At 38.8% G+C, this 16,574-nt stretch overlaps 1 protein-coding gene across 1 annotated transcript; it reads left to right on the forward strand.

The window, feature by feature from the left end:
- The first annotated feature begins 1,630 nt into the window (after nucleotides 1–1,630).
- lyplal1 (lysophospholipase like 1) lies at nucleotides 1,631–12,399 on the forward strand. Its single transcript, XM_040117328.1, is given in 5 exon segments — nucleotides 1,631–1,715; nucleotides 4,102–4,201; nucleotides 5,167–5,336; nucleotides 9,434–9,549; nucleotides 12,148–12,399. Coding segments are annotated over 5 exon segments (723 nt in total).
- Nucleotides 12,400–16,574: the final 4,175 nt, after the last annotated feature.

Genomic DNA, 16,574 nt, shown 5'->3' on the forward strand with positions numbered 1-16,574 from the left:
CAGCATACAGCCAAACTAAATTTAAACTATGCATTAGGACAAGAGATGTACAGAAAATATTGATGATGATTAAGAAAGTATACATTTCTATGTTTTTATTTTTTTTTAAATGGAGAAAATGTTTTGGTGGCTGGGATTCTGCTCAGGTATTTTGGACTCATGACTTCATTATTTATAAAATCCTTGTGACAGCCCGGGCTGCTGTCTGTCTAATGTTTAACCTCCCCAAGTTTTCCAGCCCAGCCTACAGAAGATCCCACTCATGGTAAACCCTTATCCTCTTGTTCTGCTTGAATTCAATTGTGTCCACTTGTCCTCCTTAATTCTCTGTTCTGGTCCCACACCGGTGGAATGAGCTCCCCATAAAGTCAGGACAGCAGAGTCAGTGGTTTCAGCACAGGCTGAAAACCATATCCATAGCAATAGTTCTGAGGTCTCATGGTCACTGTAGTAGGTAACTGTAATTGGCATAAACCAAGGAAAAGAAACAAAGTTGAAACATTTCTACCTGATGTTCAAAACATAACCTTATAGCATCAGTACATTTCTAACATCTCATTTTTGCCCTGAGGCACACCAGTGAGTGAATTCTTACTACATTTGATAGGACATTAATTATAGAAAAAGTGTAATTTATAAAATATAAAATCTGTTAATAATAGATTTATATGACTGCAAACAGTGACTAGATTTGGTTCAGGCCTCAGGAAGTAACAATTTTTCCCTCCGAATGATGCTGGGAGCAGCATCATATGGTTGGGGTTCAGGGCAGGGACACTGTTTGTGTGGTCCTCTAAGTGCAAGGCTGAGGAAAATGACCAGAATCCAAGTTAAAGAGGCAGAGGTTTATACAAGATAAGACCTACAAATGTGTTTAAACTGATATGCAGATCCAGACATTCCATTAAATCACCTCATAGTGTATAACCCAGTGCTGGAAAACAGGCTTTACTTATCAAGATAACACCAACAGTCATGTCCATGGCGCCTTATGTAATGCATAAATGCACAAAATATTGTTTTGTTTAGATGTTATGTCTCTTAATGTCAATCAGTCACTCATACATCTACTTTGTTGTCACATTATGTGAGTTTCAGATGATGTGAACAGCTTTAATGTCTTTGCAGACTTTTGTACATGTGCTCCATAATCCATTTAACTGAATTAATTTTCACTTTGTGTTGCATTTTTCTAAATGCATTCTTTGTTCCAGTTCCCGTGAGTATCACTGGTTTAGATATATGGTGCAGTATGACAGATATGATGCTGTTTAACAGGGTAGTTTATTACACTTTCTGTGGGAACCTGTAACCTAATCTGACACAACTGAAAGAAATCTTTTACTCAGCACACATAGGAAAAAATAACCAGAATGTGTTATGAATGTGTTTTTGGTCATGTATTTTGTCAGATGATTGGTACAAATCACCTGTTATGTTATATCATGTCTATTATGTTCACTTTTTATTTCCATTTGTTATACCCCTGTGTTTGATAGGGTCACAGGGGTCTGGGCCAGTTGACACTCTAATCCCTTATATACACACACAACAACGGGTGTTCCTGCAACCTGAAATCTCACAAGGTTTAGACATCCTGCCCAACATCTTGTGTTATCCTACAAGCTTCATGGCTGCCACCAGGAAGTTTCAGATGTGTGCAGTTTCTCCGGTAGGGAAATACACTGCCTCAATTATCTTCCTGCATGGGTCACGTGCTCAGAAGTCTCTTTTCCACTTCCGTGGGTCTGCGGTGATTTTACCGTGATTAGTTATTTTGGTTGAGACAGTTCAGACCATGGAGAGGTGATAATGACCTTAGGTTTGAACACAGCCCTGCTCAGTCGTCAGCAGCTTTACTCTCCATTAGAGTAGAAAGTGGACATCAGAAGTCAGTTGCTGTTGAATTTGTTGTGAAACTCATTTTAAAGTGATTTCATACACTGACCAGTTCTGATCCTCCCCCAGTCTTGTTTAATCTCCCTACATGAAGGGTTATGATGTAGGGTAAATTGGGGTAAGAACAATGTCCAATTTCTTTTAAAAGTTATATATATATATATATATATATATATATATACATAGTTGCATATCAGAGGGGACGTCTTCCCTCAAAAATCCTGACTGACCTGGCCATTGAAGATTATTCAATTTCTTTGCCTTGAGAAGCCCTTGGGTTGCTTTTACAGTATGTTTTGGGTCATTATCTAGCTGTACTGTGAAGTACCATCCCATCATTTTTTCAGCATTTGGCTGAATTTGAGCAGATTGTATACAATTTAGAATCCACCATTCTACTTCTGTCAGCAGTCACATCATCAATAAACACTAGTGACCCAGTTCCACTGGCAGCCATGCATGCCCACTAACTCCACCATGTTTGACAGATGATGTGGCTTTGGATCAAGAGCAATTCCTTTCCTTTTCCATCCTCTTCTCTTCTCATCAGCCTGTTAATTTTGAAAACCAAGTTAATTTTGGTTTCATCTGTCCAAAGCATCTTGTTCCAGATCTGGGCAGGCTTTTTTAGATGTTTTCTGGCAACGTCTAATCTGGCCCTTCTGTTTTTGCATGTAACCAGTGGTTTGCACCTTGTGGTAAACCGTCTTTATTTACAATCATGAGAAGGCATCTCTTGATTGTACACATTGACAATGATATGCCTACCTATTCCAGAGGGTTCTTGACCTGGCTATATGTTGTGAAGGGGTTTTTCTTCACCAAGGAAAGAATTCTGCGATCATCCACTTTAGTTGTCTTCAGTGGTCTGCTAGGCCTTTTGATGTTTGCTGAGCTTGTTAGTGCATTGCTTCTTTTTAAGAATGTACCAAATTTTTAATTTGGCCACTCCTAAAGTTTCTGCTATCTGTCTGGTAGGTTTGATTTATTTTTATCACCCAAATGATGGCTTTCTTCATTTGGATCGACACCTCATTGAACTGTATATTGAGAGTTCCCCTTTTATCAGCCTAATTTTTCATGAAATAGTGAGGATACAAGCCAGACATGCCTGGCCATGAAACTCATTGTCAGTCAATTGTCCAATTACTTTTGATCATCTGAAAATGAGTGCGAGCTTTACTTGGTTGTTATAGACTGGGCTCCTATCAGTACATGCTTTAGTTTTAAAAAAATTCATATGGTCAAACATTGACTTGACATGCATGTTATTTAAGTAATGATCTTTTAATTTATGTACTTACTGACTAGACATACAGTAAGAATGTCTTGAACTCTCACTGTGTTCAAGTGATGAAGGTGATAAAAAAAAGTGTACGATCAAAGAAAGGTCCTACACTGAGAAGCATTCCACAGGTTGAGCATTTAACCAGGGAAATGTTGCACATGACCAGGCTATGAAATAATTACTTATATGAGAAGATAATAGACCTTTTTCACAAAAGAAATTTGAGTTGCCATTGCAAGAAAATGCACATGTGAAACTAGTTACTAACACGAATTATTGCTCTTTCTTTGTAGATGGATTAATCCCACCTTTTCTTGCTACATGTCAAAATGTCTGCTGCGAAATAACTCTGCTGTCTTTAGAATACCATACATTTCATCATGTGAAGTTGTATTATATATTGACAGAATGATAGTATTATTTTTGTTATTCCTCCCATTATTCTGCTGTTACTAATTTTTCTTCTGTTATTGTTTTATTGGTATTTCTACTCTTCAAACAAGAAATGTAAACCTTTAATTGTACCCAAACAAAATAATTGTTTACAGCAGTGCGATCTAGCATCTAAAAATCTTTATTATTTGAAATAGTGGTTAGCCAACCAATCAGAGTGCAGTCATGTCTTTTGTATCATCTTTAATACCCTCTGCTCTAATGGAGATGCTGGTTAAGCTTAAGATGCCTTGACAGTATATTGCTGAAACCAAGCCTTTTAAATATGAATACAAACATTTCATCAGTAACTGAGGCACATGCTGCCATCAAAGTCAGAGTATGAAAATAACTGAAGATAATACATTATGTCATTATCCAGGATTCTGTCTACTGTTTCATCATGAAATATATATGGTTTAATTAACTTGACTGCTACTATTTGTGGTCTAGTTCTGATTTTGTTACATCTCCTTGTCAAGGTGACACTGGGCAGGGATTGAGAGCCTGGGTACGAGATGTTATGGTACCAGATCATACCTTCAGCCACATCAAAGTAATTTAGCCAACCGCTTCAGTTAGGTAGATCTACAGCTGAATGGCGGATGGGGATGGAGAAAGGGTTTCAGTAGAGAACTGGTTCCAAATTGTCTGAACTATCAGAATTGTGTGCCTCTGAGTTTATCAATTCCTTATATCAATGTTGACATGTTTTTCTGACAGTTGCACATTGCAAAACAATAACATTAAACTCATGCGTCTACACTGGTGGAAACTTCCAATAAGGAGGAATTAAGGTGGGGGGGGAGAAATGGTCCAAAGCGTGGCTTCATTTCACAAAGAAAGATGACGACAGTGCTAGTTGCAATGTACATAAAATGGTCATTTCAAGTAAGAGCGGAAACACCAGAGATTTGCTGAAACATTTTTCAACGTAACATGGGCTTAAATTCCAGGAATGCCATGTATTACACACAGTACACACGAAGTGTAAGGTCATAAAGTTCAGTAAAAGGACAAATTTATACAGCTTAGATAAATTTATTCATTTCTATTAATTATATTATATTCAATCAAAGGTGTCCCTTGTTCCTCAATTCACTTTGGTGCTAGTGCACGCAGCAGGACATGTGGTCAGAAATGTAGAAACAAACAATCAGAAATATATTGTCAGACCGATTCCCACTGCAGTTTTAGTGTAAGCTAATGTTGTATATTTGAAGGATAATTGATACTACAATAGACTGACAGGAAACACAGGGGCAAATGTGTGAGGTTTTCAGTTGAAAAGTTGGCAAGGAGACGGTTTCTCACTTAATGTGGTGGAACTTAATTCACTTTCAATGTTGTATGGAGTCACAAGGTCACTGTCAAGGATGAGAATTTAAATAATCCTGCGCACAACATCACTGGCAGTGTAATGGCATTCACTCATAATGACTACTTGTACAACAGTGTGGGAACGTGAACAATAAAAACAGATGCTTTGCCTGAAATGAAGCTGCAGCCATGTAGCTGACCTGTGACTCTCATCTTAATGCCATCAGTCCATACACACCCATACAAGGGGATCTGTCTACCGTCTCGTTTGACCGTTATAAGATCTCACGAGACTGCCTAGAGCACCTTGAGTCCATAGATGCAATGTGCAGCACCTTAGGGTCAATCATTCAGGACAAAGTCAACGCTGGGATCCCTAAACACAGGATGGTCATTGGTATGGATCTGGTTTTGACTTCAAGTCTGCAATGTGTTAAAATCTCAAAACTGACCATAGGTTCTTCTCACGTTGTCTTCAAAAATACACCTACCAACACCCCTAAAGCTCAGTAATTAAAACACTGCATCTCATCAGTTTAATCAGTATACAAAATGTCAAAAGGACATTCTGTGGTTTTAGGGGGCGTTTCATGCTAGAATTGTGTCTTGGTAAATAACAGTTGATGTAGTGACTGTGTGCACCTTGCTGGGGTCTTGTCATGACAGTGAAGTTCTCAGGTTTGGTACTGTCGTGCTTGTACAGGGACCACAAACAAAACCTGGACTTACAGACTGTATCTGTACTCTGTACCAGTATTTCTGGGCAAATGGATGAACTGTTTTCCTCAAAACACAGATGCATCAGATGGTTCCCTCTAAAATGTTGGTGTGGCTTTATAGGGCAGGAGTGTCACTAGGTGATTCTTTCACTTTGAAACAGGCTGCAATGTCTCTACAACTGTAGGATGGATTATAATTAAATATGATTAATTGATTCATCTTCCCCTCACTCTAATAACTTTAGTGATAGTCTGACTTTTCATGTCGCACCATCATCAGGTCATCATTTGAATTTGTCCAATACTTTGGTTTATGGTTTATATAAACTAAGATGGTAAACATGGTAAACATTAAACCTGCTAAACATCAACATTTTAGTCATTTTGAGTAATTTTAAATGTTGTGCATTTAGCTCAAAGCGCCGCTTTGCCTTAATACAGCCAGAGCCACTACCTTGGCTGTAGACTCTTAAACACACATGGTGTGTGTCAAAACCCCCACATCATGTGTTTTGTATGTAAGCTCAAACACCAGCAGCATCTTGAGAGGCATAATCCTCTTTCATGTCTTCTTTCAGTCTTCTTTCATGTAAAGGCAAGCTAGGCTAGCTTTTTTCCAATGCGTCCAGTCTAAATTCTAACCTCATCCTGACTCCAGCAACATACTTAACACAGAGACATGATAATGACCAGCATCTGAACATCTCACTCTCAAAAGGAAAATGAATATGTATCCCCCAAAATGTTGAACTGTTCCTTATATGGGTCCCCATACTAGTACAGTACAGGACAGTAAATGCGCAATAAATGTGAAATATCCTCTGTATCAGTGGTGGACAACACTGACTGACTGGACTCCATTTCCATTGGAGGTCAGTATATCCCCCACACCCCAGTGTGTTAACCGCTCTCTGACTTCTTCTGTAAAACAGTGAGGATGCCATCTGTCAGCCTTTCACTCCCTCACTGTCTCGGTTTTCTCACTCCCTTTCTCTCTCACTGGATCCTTTGTCCTCTGTATTCTCCTCCTCCCCTCCACACACACACACACACACACACACACACAAACACACACACACAAACAAACACACGCAGCCACACAGCTACACACCTCAGACTATCCTAGCCTGGCTGCTCCTAACTCCCTCTGTCATGATATAAAATGAAGAATGCATCTCATCAGGTTACCGTTGCCTTTCATATGCTGCCAACACAGAATAAAAAAGGGTTTTCAGAAGGGATTGTCAGGTCCTGAAAAGCTCTTTGCTTTTCTCAAATATTCTGCTTATCAAGTTCACATAAAAAATAACAATCAACCACTCGGATCAAGTACTTTAAACATTATGGCTGTAGCAAGTTAAGAGTTCCCACAGGAAACATATAGGAGGCCATCAAGTGTTTTAATGTCAGCAGGTTATGGCTGCACATGAAAGGGGAAACCACCAATAGCTGTAGAAAAAGGGTTAACCTCTCAGCTCTGAAATGTATAACTATTTAAGAACAGTCTGTGGGGGGGTTGTGTGAAAGACTCGACTCCAGACAAAGTGAGTGAAAAAACACATGCTCCTGGGAAACTGCTGAAATATTATCTTACTAAATCATAACATTTTGTCATTAACCATAAATACTCAGTGCTGGAGAAATGCGGCACAGTGTACCCAGAGTCCACCTCCCCAGCTGACTGGCAAGCGCCAGAGGTTTCCATGGAATAGGTTTTTGAGGAGGCCGGCCGCAGGCTGCAGTGTTGATCCATTTCAGTGTGCAGAGGAGAGGGAATCTCATACACACAAACTGCAGACGTGTTCAAGGCAATATGACGTGTTTAGTGTTGATAACATGGAAATTCTTTCAAATGTATAGTTTAATTCTTCTCCTATTTCACACCGGAAAGTGAATGATTCAACACATTAAAGAAAACGTTTTGGTATTGATCCCTTTTGCATTCAAAGAACTGTGATCAAGACTGTAGTGAACGTGACATTATACTGTCGATAAATAAACATACATACATTTACATATTTCTTTCACTGTCTCAGTATGTTGTCAAAATATTTAGCTGTAATGTTACTTTGTCAAACTTGTGTTTCATAGTTTATTTTTACTTAAGAACAATTCAGATTTATTATAACTCGGATCTTACTTTCATAGTTTTGACCATCATTGCTTTTAGTAATGATAACATTGTAAGTACCAAGTTAATTGTTGAGATCTAAGAACAGAGCTAAACACAAGTCAGAAGGGTCAAAAAATATGAGTTATCCTTTAACGTGTTTTTGGCTAATCTGTAGGAATGAAAAAATAATCCATTAATATAAATGTATATATAGTATATACATTAAAGTAAAGCAGCACTCATCAGTATTTTTAGCCATGCTATTGGGCTTTAGGGATGACAATGTTGGTCAGTCCACCACTTAGTTTCAGACTAAAATATCACAACAAATGGCCTCTGCCTTTGCTGTAAAGTCTTACAGCTCTCATCAGCTTTGTTTCCAGCACCAGCTTTTTTCAGAGAAAGAAGCTCTAAAAAGCCACTGTCCACTACCTGATCAGCAGCAAACAGCAGACAAGCACAGGTAGAGACTAGCTGGTTAAGATAGTGGAGCATTGAGCAGCTAAAGAGCCAGATATTTACAGATATTTATCAGTTTGTATAGACCAAAAACAGAGAGAAAAGAGAGTGAATACTGGACTTAAATTCATCAGGTGGACACAAAAGACACTAATAATGAATTATTCTGTTGATCTGTAACTGCTGGATGTGGAAATAAGTTGCTGTTTGCTAACAGACACATAAGGGCACCTGCACCACACAGCAGCATGTTTCACTGGCACACACACCATGAATGCATTTTTTTCCTTTACTAACAAAACAGTTTAAATTATGTTAATACCTTGGTTTATTGATGAAAATGTTTAAAAATGAGACAAAAACAGCAACAAAACAAACCACCCTATATTGCATAGTGAATTATTCCTAACCTTAAAGTGCTGATGCTGTGGAAATGTTTATCTTATTTCAATAATAACAGAATCAATGATGAATATAATAGGATAAGTGTGGCTGATATAGTCATACTATCAATTTTTTATATCGGCAAAGTCATGGTCATCATTATTTTTAATAGCACACCCATTTTTCTCCCTTACTGTTTTAATTTGCTTCTGCAACAACCCACGTTCATCATTTCATTCAGATTTTATCTTCCTTTACTTGAATAGCTTTAAACAGCTATGTGCACACACACACACAAACACAGGTGACTTCACTAAACAGCACAGTTTCAGTTTAAAATACTCACATTCATTTTATTTTGGACTCAGGCATGTGAATTCCACCTTTTCTCCATCTTTTCACTCCTTCTTCTTTCACTCGCCCTCATTCCTCATCTTTCTGACAGGATGATGGGTACTTGCTCACTTTCCCAGTTTTACACACTGTGCCCAGATGTACCCAGATGTGTGAGATTAAGGACTGACACATTAACGGCTGCTTATTCCAAGGCGAAAAAAAGAAGCTGATGATGTGGAACTGTGGATTCCTATCCATCTTAATGTTTTTTTTTAAGTGAAGTATTTTCCACCTCTGACTGCATAAAGTGCTCTGAGTAAGCTCCTGTCACTCATATGGAAATGAGTATGTTTATGGTGAGACTTTTTCTACTTACTGTGTTAATGTTTAGTGTTGCATAGAAAAAAATCTGCTCCCAGACTTTCAGTTGATGCTTCCACTGATGCAGCAGTTAATCTTTTCTCTTTATGTGCCTAATCAAAGGGGGATTCTCAATGGGCGGAGCCATGGCTCTCGACCTGGTGTGTCCGTATCACCCTGATATAGCAGGAGTTTTTGCACTGTCCAGCTTTCTCAACAAGGACTCTGTCACTTTTCAGGTACATCGGGAGCTATCGATTTCAAATGTCAAATAAAAGGAATGGACTGTAATTTGCGCATACATTTAAAGGATCATACCAGTGTTTTTCCATGTTGTAGCCAATTCACTGCAAAGCACACATATCTGACCTTCCAGGCAGATGTATTCTTGCCTTTAAATCAAGTTTTTTGATGTCCTTTAGGGTGCAACCAGCCAGGAGCAAAGATCAACTGAAAAAACAAATAAGTGCAGCAAGCACTCACAAGTGTTCTTTTTATATTTTTCTTACAATGACAGTTCATTTATTTCTGATTTCAAAAATAATGGAAGCAGACATAGTAACACCACACATTACTCTGATGGATGACCTAACTTAAGCAGGGTTTGAGATAAATGAAATGCAATTGTTTTCTAGAGAGCAGGAAAACACTCTGAAAAATGTCTTTCTCAAACAATAATTTGATATCAAAAACCGTAAGCAGTAATCGAAAGTACATGATGTGTGCTCAGTGGGCTAGTAGATGCAGAATCACTGGTAGATGCATAAACACTGACAATAGATCAATTGACTGTGTAATGTGACAGGTCTCACGTGTAGTGATGAACCCACAGAGAATTTTATCACCAACTTTGCAGTCCGTCTCAGCTCTACGGAGCTTTTTAGCTTCTTTTAGCTCATTGTTTTGTTTTTACAGCCCACTTTACTGTTTTGGTTCACTCTCAGCACTCTCATCAACCTTGTTTCTAGCAGCAGCAGGCAGCTGTTTTCATGGAAAAAGCTTGGATAAACCAACTGTACACTCCCTGCTCAGCAGCAAACAGACAGACACAGTTAGAGACTAGCTGGGGGAGCTGTCGGAACTACAGAGACACACAGTCCACTCTGATAGTACAGTGTTCTTATAGAGCGGAAGGTCAAGTACAGACACACAAACCAACAACAGATAAGTTTTAATTTGTCCTGTTATCAAGTTACTTACAGAGTTTACATTAATTAGTGACTTCTGATATGACCTGCTGCGGGACACCTTTGTCTGTCGTGATGGTCAGCACCAGCTAAAAGGAAGATCTTCAACCTGAATGTTTGTTCACTGCTACTCTTTGCCAATGATAAATAGCATAGCAGCTTAGCAAATTTGTGATTTTTGCTAACCTCAGTGTCACAAAAGTAATTTCTCTCATTCACACAGTCACACACTGCATATTGCATATCCAGTGAAATGTTGTACTGTAGAGCCAGCTGTGGTAAAGAAGAGCGCATTCTAAGCTTATGTGAACAAAACACAGTAGAGTTCAGTAAGGTAATTATCAGATTTTGCTCAGCTTTAAGCTTATGCGGCCGCCCACCATGAGCCGGGTTCTGTTCAAGGCTTCTACCTGTTAAAAGGTTTTAACAGATAGTTTTTCGTTGTTGCTGTTACCAAGTACTTGCTCATGTTGGGTATTGCTCATGTTGGGTCTCTGTAAATATAACTATAAAGAGTATGGTCTAGACCTGCTCTACATGAAAAGTGCCCTGAGTTAACCTCTGTTATGATTTGGCCCTATATAAATAAAATTGAATTGAATTGAATTGAATTGAATTGAATTGATACGGATCCATTAAAATATGCCCGTATCAGCCTTGATACCAATCTTTAGGATCAGCTTGGGAAATCTCTGGTAAAATTCCTTTTATATAAACAAAATCCTAATAACCCTCCTGCTGTCCCGGTAACTCATAAATTAAGTTGCTTTTCAAGTCTTCAGTGTTCTCTTTGGCAGAATTAACAAAGGTTTGGTTCTGTGGAGACACTTGTCTCTAAAATCTGACAAAGCTGTACATAATTCAGTCTGTACTGGTGACCAGTCTTCATAGTAATGATTTTATTGTTTGCAGTAAATAAACCTGTGCGTCGTTGCTTATTACAGCAATGACTTACTCCAGTGAGCCAGAACATTATGACCACTCACAGATGAAGTGAGTAACGGTGATTATCTTGTAACAAATGTGCATGTCAAGCTCTGGTATATATTAGAATGAATGAACAGTTGATTTTAGTAGTCAACATTGGATGTGGGAGAAATTTGCAATGTAAATACCTGAGCAACTTTAACAAGGACCAGAGTGTTACGCTCAGATGACTAAGTCGGAGCATTTCTGAAACAGGAAGACTCGTGGGTTGCTCCCGGTCAGAGGTGGTAAGTACCTACTGACAGTGGTTCAATTAGGGACAAAACAAGAACTGAGACGGGGTGTTGGGGGACATGCTGAAACAAGTCTGATCCACATCAGCTCCACCTTGCCAACTTACAAGGCTTTAAGGATCTGCTGCTAATGTCTTGGTGCGAGATACCACAGCGACCTTCAGAGGTCTTGTACAGTCCACATCTCAGCCGGTCAGAGCTGTTTTTGCAGCATGTGGAGGACCAACAGCATTCTAGACAGGGGTGGTCATAGTTTTTTGTATCATCAGTGTATGCACTAATTTTAATAATACAATGACAAGATATTAAAAATGTTCAAGCCCCGTTAAGATTGAGCAGGCCTGGGACTGATGAAATGATCAGATCAAATAGTATTGATAAAGCTTTGGCACTGTACCACATTTCTGTCTTGTGACTCTGTGTGGTGAAGGCAGTGGAGGAGCGGCTCAGAGCAGGACTCTCCGTCCCTGAGTTGCTCCAGTGCCATGGGACCAGTGACGAGCTGGTGCTCCATCAGTGGGGAGGGGACACGTCAGTGATGCTAAAGAAGGTTGGCATGACCACTATCTTCCACTCCATCCCGGGCCTGTACCACCAGCTCTCCCAGCCTGAGCTGGAGGTACTAAGAAGCTGGATCCTTTCTTTTTTTATTGTTTTACTTCATGTATATCATAACTCTTAAACACCTTTTACACCAAAGAGGTCGAATTAACCCCACAGCAGGAGCCAAATGTTTTGTTACTGCATGTAGGGTCTCTTCATGGTTGGTCCATCTACTGAGGAAGACGTCAATCAACATGTAGTGAGGTTATCTGCAGGTATATGTTTTATAGCAGTGAGTATAGCATATTCTTCTCAGATTATTGATTACTGACCTGCTCCAACAGCCCTATCATCATTTAAGTGAATTCAATTCAACTTATCGAAACACAATATAGATACAGTATATAGATAGCACAAATAAAGACAAGAGATGTGTTAGGAGAGGTTCTCCCCTCAATTAAGAATATTAAAATACTAACCTCATAAACAACTAACCTTACTGTGTACATTGGAATATACTGTTTGTAACTTCATATCCATTGTCTGATTTATGGTTGTTTAAAAATGTTTTTTTATTATTATTACTGAAAAATAGCTGATAAGTAGCTGATACTGACTAAATCTTTTCTTAACTTATTCTTAGCACAGCAAACCCAGATACTTCACATTAGGAAAATACACGAGTTTTCTGCTGCAGGGCTAATTTTAGGTGTTCTCCCAATGCTGAACTCTATAACACCAAACCTTGTAACCAACGCAATCTCTTTGTTAGGCCACTTGCACAGGATCCATCATTCCATTCATTTTTTGTCAAAGTAAATAGTTAATTTCAGTTCCACTTTTGTCCTTTTTAATAACCTGGTCCTGGCTATTCAAATTGAAGGAGAAACACTGAAACAATAGCCTTCAGTATTAAATCACAACAAAACTGCACCTGTATAAAAAATACGTATAAATCTACTATTTAAAAAAACTCTGCTGTGCATTTCGATTTAGACAACTCAAGCCAATGACAGAAAGAAGGCTTGGAAGGAAGTTTAAATACTGTAATTGCAGATCCTCCATTCTTGGTAGTATAGGCAGTGTTGTCAGGTGGGATACTAGTGAGTGAGACCAACGGGCAAATGCAAAAAATTCTAAAGCTTTACTTTACAGGTCCATAATTTCCTAGGATGTTTCTTAGAAAGAAAGATGGTATTTGGTAGTAGTGAACATTGAGACAAAAGAAATGGGATAGTTGTTAGATTTTACATGTTTGTGTTGTGTTCGAGAGGAATTTTGCTTCATTTCAACCCAAGTAAACATTCATTTATTTATTATTGAAAACTTTTTTTGGATACATTTTTAATTCCTATGTTGGTCTTTTCAAAAATGTCACATTTGTCCATGTTTAGCTGGCCTGCTGTTTTCTGACTAAAAGACTATCTTGGTTTTGGGGAGTACCAACAGAACACTTTTTCCATTTTAACTATAGTGCATTCAGAAAGTATTAAGATCCCTTGACTTTTTTTTAAATATTTTGTTATGTTGCAGCCTAATGCTAAAATTGTTTAAATTCATTTTTTCCTCAATCAATCTACACTCAATACCCCATAATGACAAGAAAAAAACAGAGCTTTAGAAATTTTTGCAAATTTATTCAAAAGTATTCAGACCCTTTTTCTCAGTACTTAGTTGAAGCATCTTTGGCAACGATTACAGTCTGGAGTCTTCTCGCGTCCATGGACAGCCATTTTCAGGTCTCTCCAGAAGATGTTCAGTTGGGTTTGAGTAAGGCCCCGTCGCTGAAAAACATCCCCACAGCATGATCCTGGCACTCTACACTTGGGCAGGTGATGAGTGGTGCCTGGTTTCCTCCAGACTTGACACTTAGAACTGAGGCCAGTCTTGAGCTGAGTTCAGTCTTGGTTTCATCAGACCAGAGAATCTCTCTTTCTCACAGTCTGAGAATCCTTTAGGTACATTTTTGCAAACTTTCACTGAGGAGAGGCTTCCATCTAGCCACTCTGTCATTAAGCCCAGATCAGTGTGGAGTGCTGCAGCGATGGTTGTCCTTCTGGAAGTTTCTTCCATCTCCACACAGGATTTCTGGAGCTCAGCCAGAGTGATCATTGGATTTTTCGTCACCTCTCTTACAGAGGCCCTTCTCCCCCGTGTGCTTTGTTTGCCTGGGTGACATTATAGGAAGAGTCCTGCTTGTTCCAAACTTCTCCCATTTAAGAATTATGGAGGCAACCGTGCTCTTGGAAACCTTCAATGCAGCAGAATTTTTTTGTGGCCTTTCCCAGTTCTGTGCCTCGACACAATCCTGTCTCTGAGCTCTGCAAGCAGTTCCTTCGACCCCAGGGCGTCGTTTTCGCTCTGATATGCAATGTCAGCTGTGAGACCTTATATAGACAGGTGTGTGCCTTTCCAAATCATGTCCAGTCAATTGAATTTACCACAATTGGACTCCAATCAAGGTGTAAAAATATCACAAAGATGACTAAGAGAAATGGTAGGCACCAAAGCTAAATTTTAAGAGTCATAGCATAGGGTCTGAATACTTATGTTAATAAGATATTTCTTTTTTTTCTTTTTTATGAATTTACAAAAAATTCTAAAATTCTATTTTCATTTTTTCATTATGGGATATTGAGTGTAGATTGATGAAAAATAAATTTAAACAATTTTTGCATAAGGCTGCAACGTGACAAAATGTGAAAAAAAGTGGAGGGGTGTTAATGTTTTCTGAATGCACTGTATAAGTATTACCAAATTACTAATTATCATTTCTAGGAAAATTTTTATGCACGTATACTTATATATCAGTTCTTTCCTAAGAATTATAAGAATTTAAGAGACCCTAAACAGTAAAAAAATAATTAAAAAATAATACTTTTATAGAAACATCTCTGTGAAGATTTTCAGTCATCCGGGTCATGGGATTATGTAAGTGCTATGCAAAGGCAACGTGACTTGCTTGAAGTTCTTGAAGATGTTTCGCCTCTCATCCAAAAGGCTCCTTCAATTCTAACCGAATAATGTGGCGTTCCAGGTATTTATCCTCTGGTGAGATCAGCAACACTTGTGAGTTGTTGAGGTCACATAAGTTGGTGACCCTCCTGGTCATCATGTGAGTCGTTGAGATCACGTGGATTAAGGTGTGGATGGGTACTGACACCTTGAGGGTTGTTAGGGTGAGAAGTGGGTCATTAACCCACCCAGCCATCATGGGAGTCGTTGAGGTCACATGAGTCCTGGTGTGGATGGGTGTTCAGCTTTCTGGGGAGTGAACTTAGAACTGCATTGTAGGTGGCTGACAGACCACTTTCTCTGTTTAGTGACAGTTTTTTCAGATTGACAAAGATGGTTTCTTTCACTCTTCTTTCAAACAATCGGTCTTCACTGGCCAGAATGCATACATCACTGTCCTGAAAAGAGTGTCCTTTGTCCTTAAGATGCAGGTGGACTGCTGAGTCAGGCCAGGGCCTAAGGAACTGGCTCTTCTGTGTTGTGCCATGCACGTATGTATTTGTTTAGTTTTTCCCCAATATACAGGTCTTAGTATTCCTCGCTGTATTGGACTGCGTTGTTCTACTTGTGCATGGTTATTTTGTCCTTAGGCTGGACAATCTTTTTTTAGAAACAAATTACTGTAAATGAGCTCATTTTAGATTGTAGGTGAGATGAGCATTTTTAGAAATGATATGATATGGAGTGTGTGTGCATGCCTGTGTTTACTTGTCACTTTGTTGGATCTTACAGCATGAAAGGCTAAAGACTAAGGTCCAGATTTCTCCTTGTGAAACCAGAGGCCACCTTTCATTCACTGAGTTTTCTCTGTGTGTAGTTATGATTACCTAAGGCAGCAGCTCATTAAGCAGTCAGTATCTGTGACTGTCTCTACAACACTTTCCGTGAGTGACCAGGGGCTCTGTAAGGTATGTCCAAGGTCACCATAATAATGTAGTGATGCTGCTGCACTGGAATATTCACCAATGACGTAAGGTGACCCCAAAACATTTATGGAGGGTTTTCCCTAGATTTTTCATAGGGTTGGGAGCATTTGGTCGTCCTCCCCTCAAAAAATTTGAAGTTCAGTAAAAGTACTATGCATTTTCACATCATTTTTAACCATTATGATTATATTGATTAGAACACAACTCAGGGTGTTGCTTTTTAGAATATAATCAGTCATTACCAAGAGGAAAAGTGAAACCCACTGATAAAGTAAACACTGTGTCCTGAAGTAATCCTTTACATTTTGAGTAATCGCACTTTACGCCATACAAAATAACACAAAACAAGACTTATAGTGAATGGATATGAATT

Source organism: Xiphias gladius, chromosome 22, assembly GCF_016859285.1.
Source record: "Xiphias gladius isolate SHS-SW01 ecotype Sanya breed wild chromosome 22, ASM1685928v1, whole genome shotgun sequence".
NCBI classification, from domain to species: Eukaryota; Metazoa; Chordata; class Actinopteri; order Istiophoriformes; family Xiphiidae; genus Xiphias; species Xiphias gladius.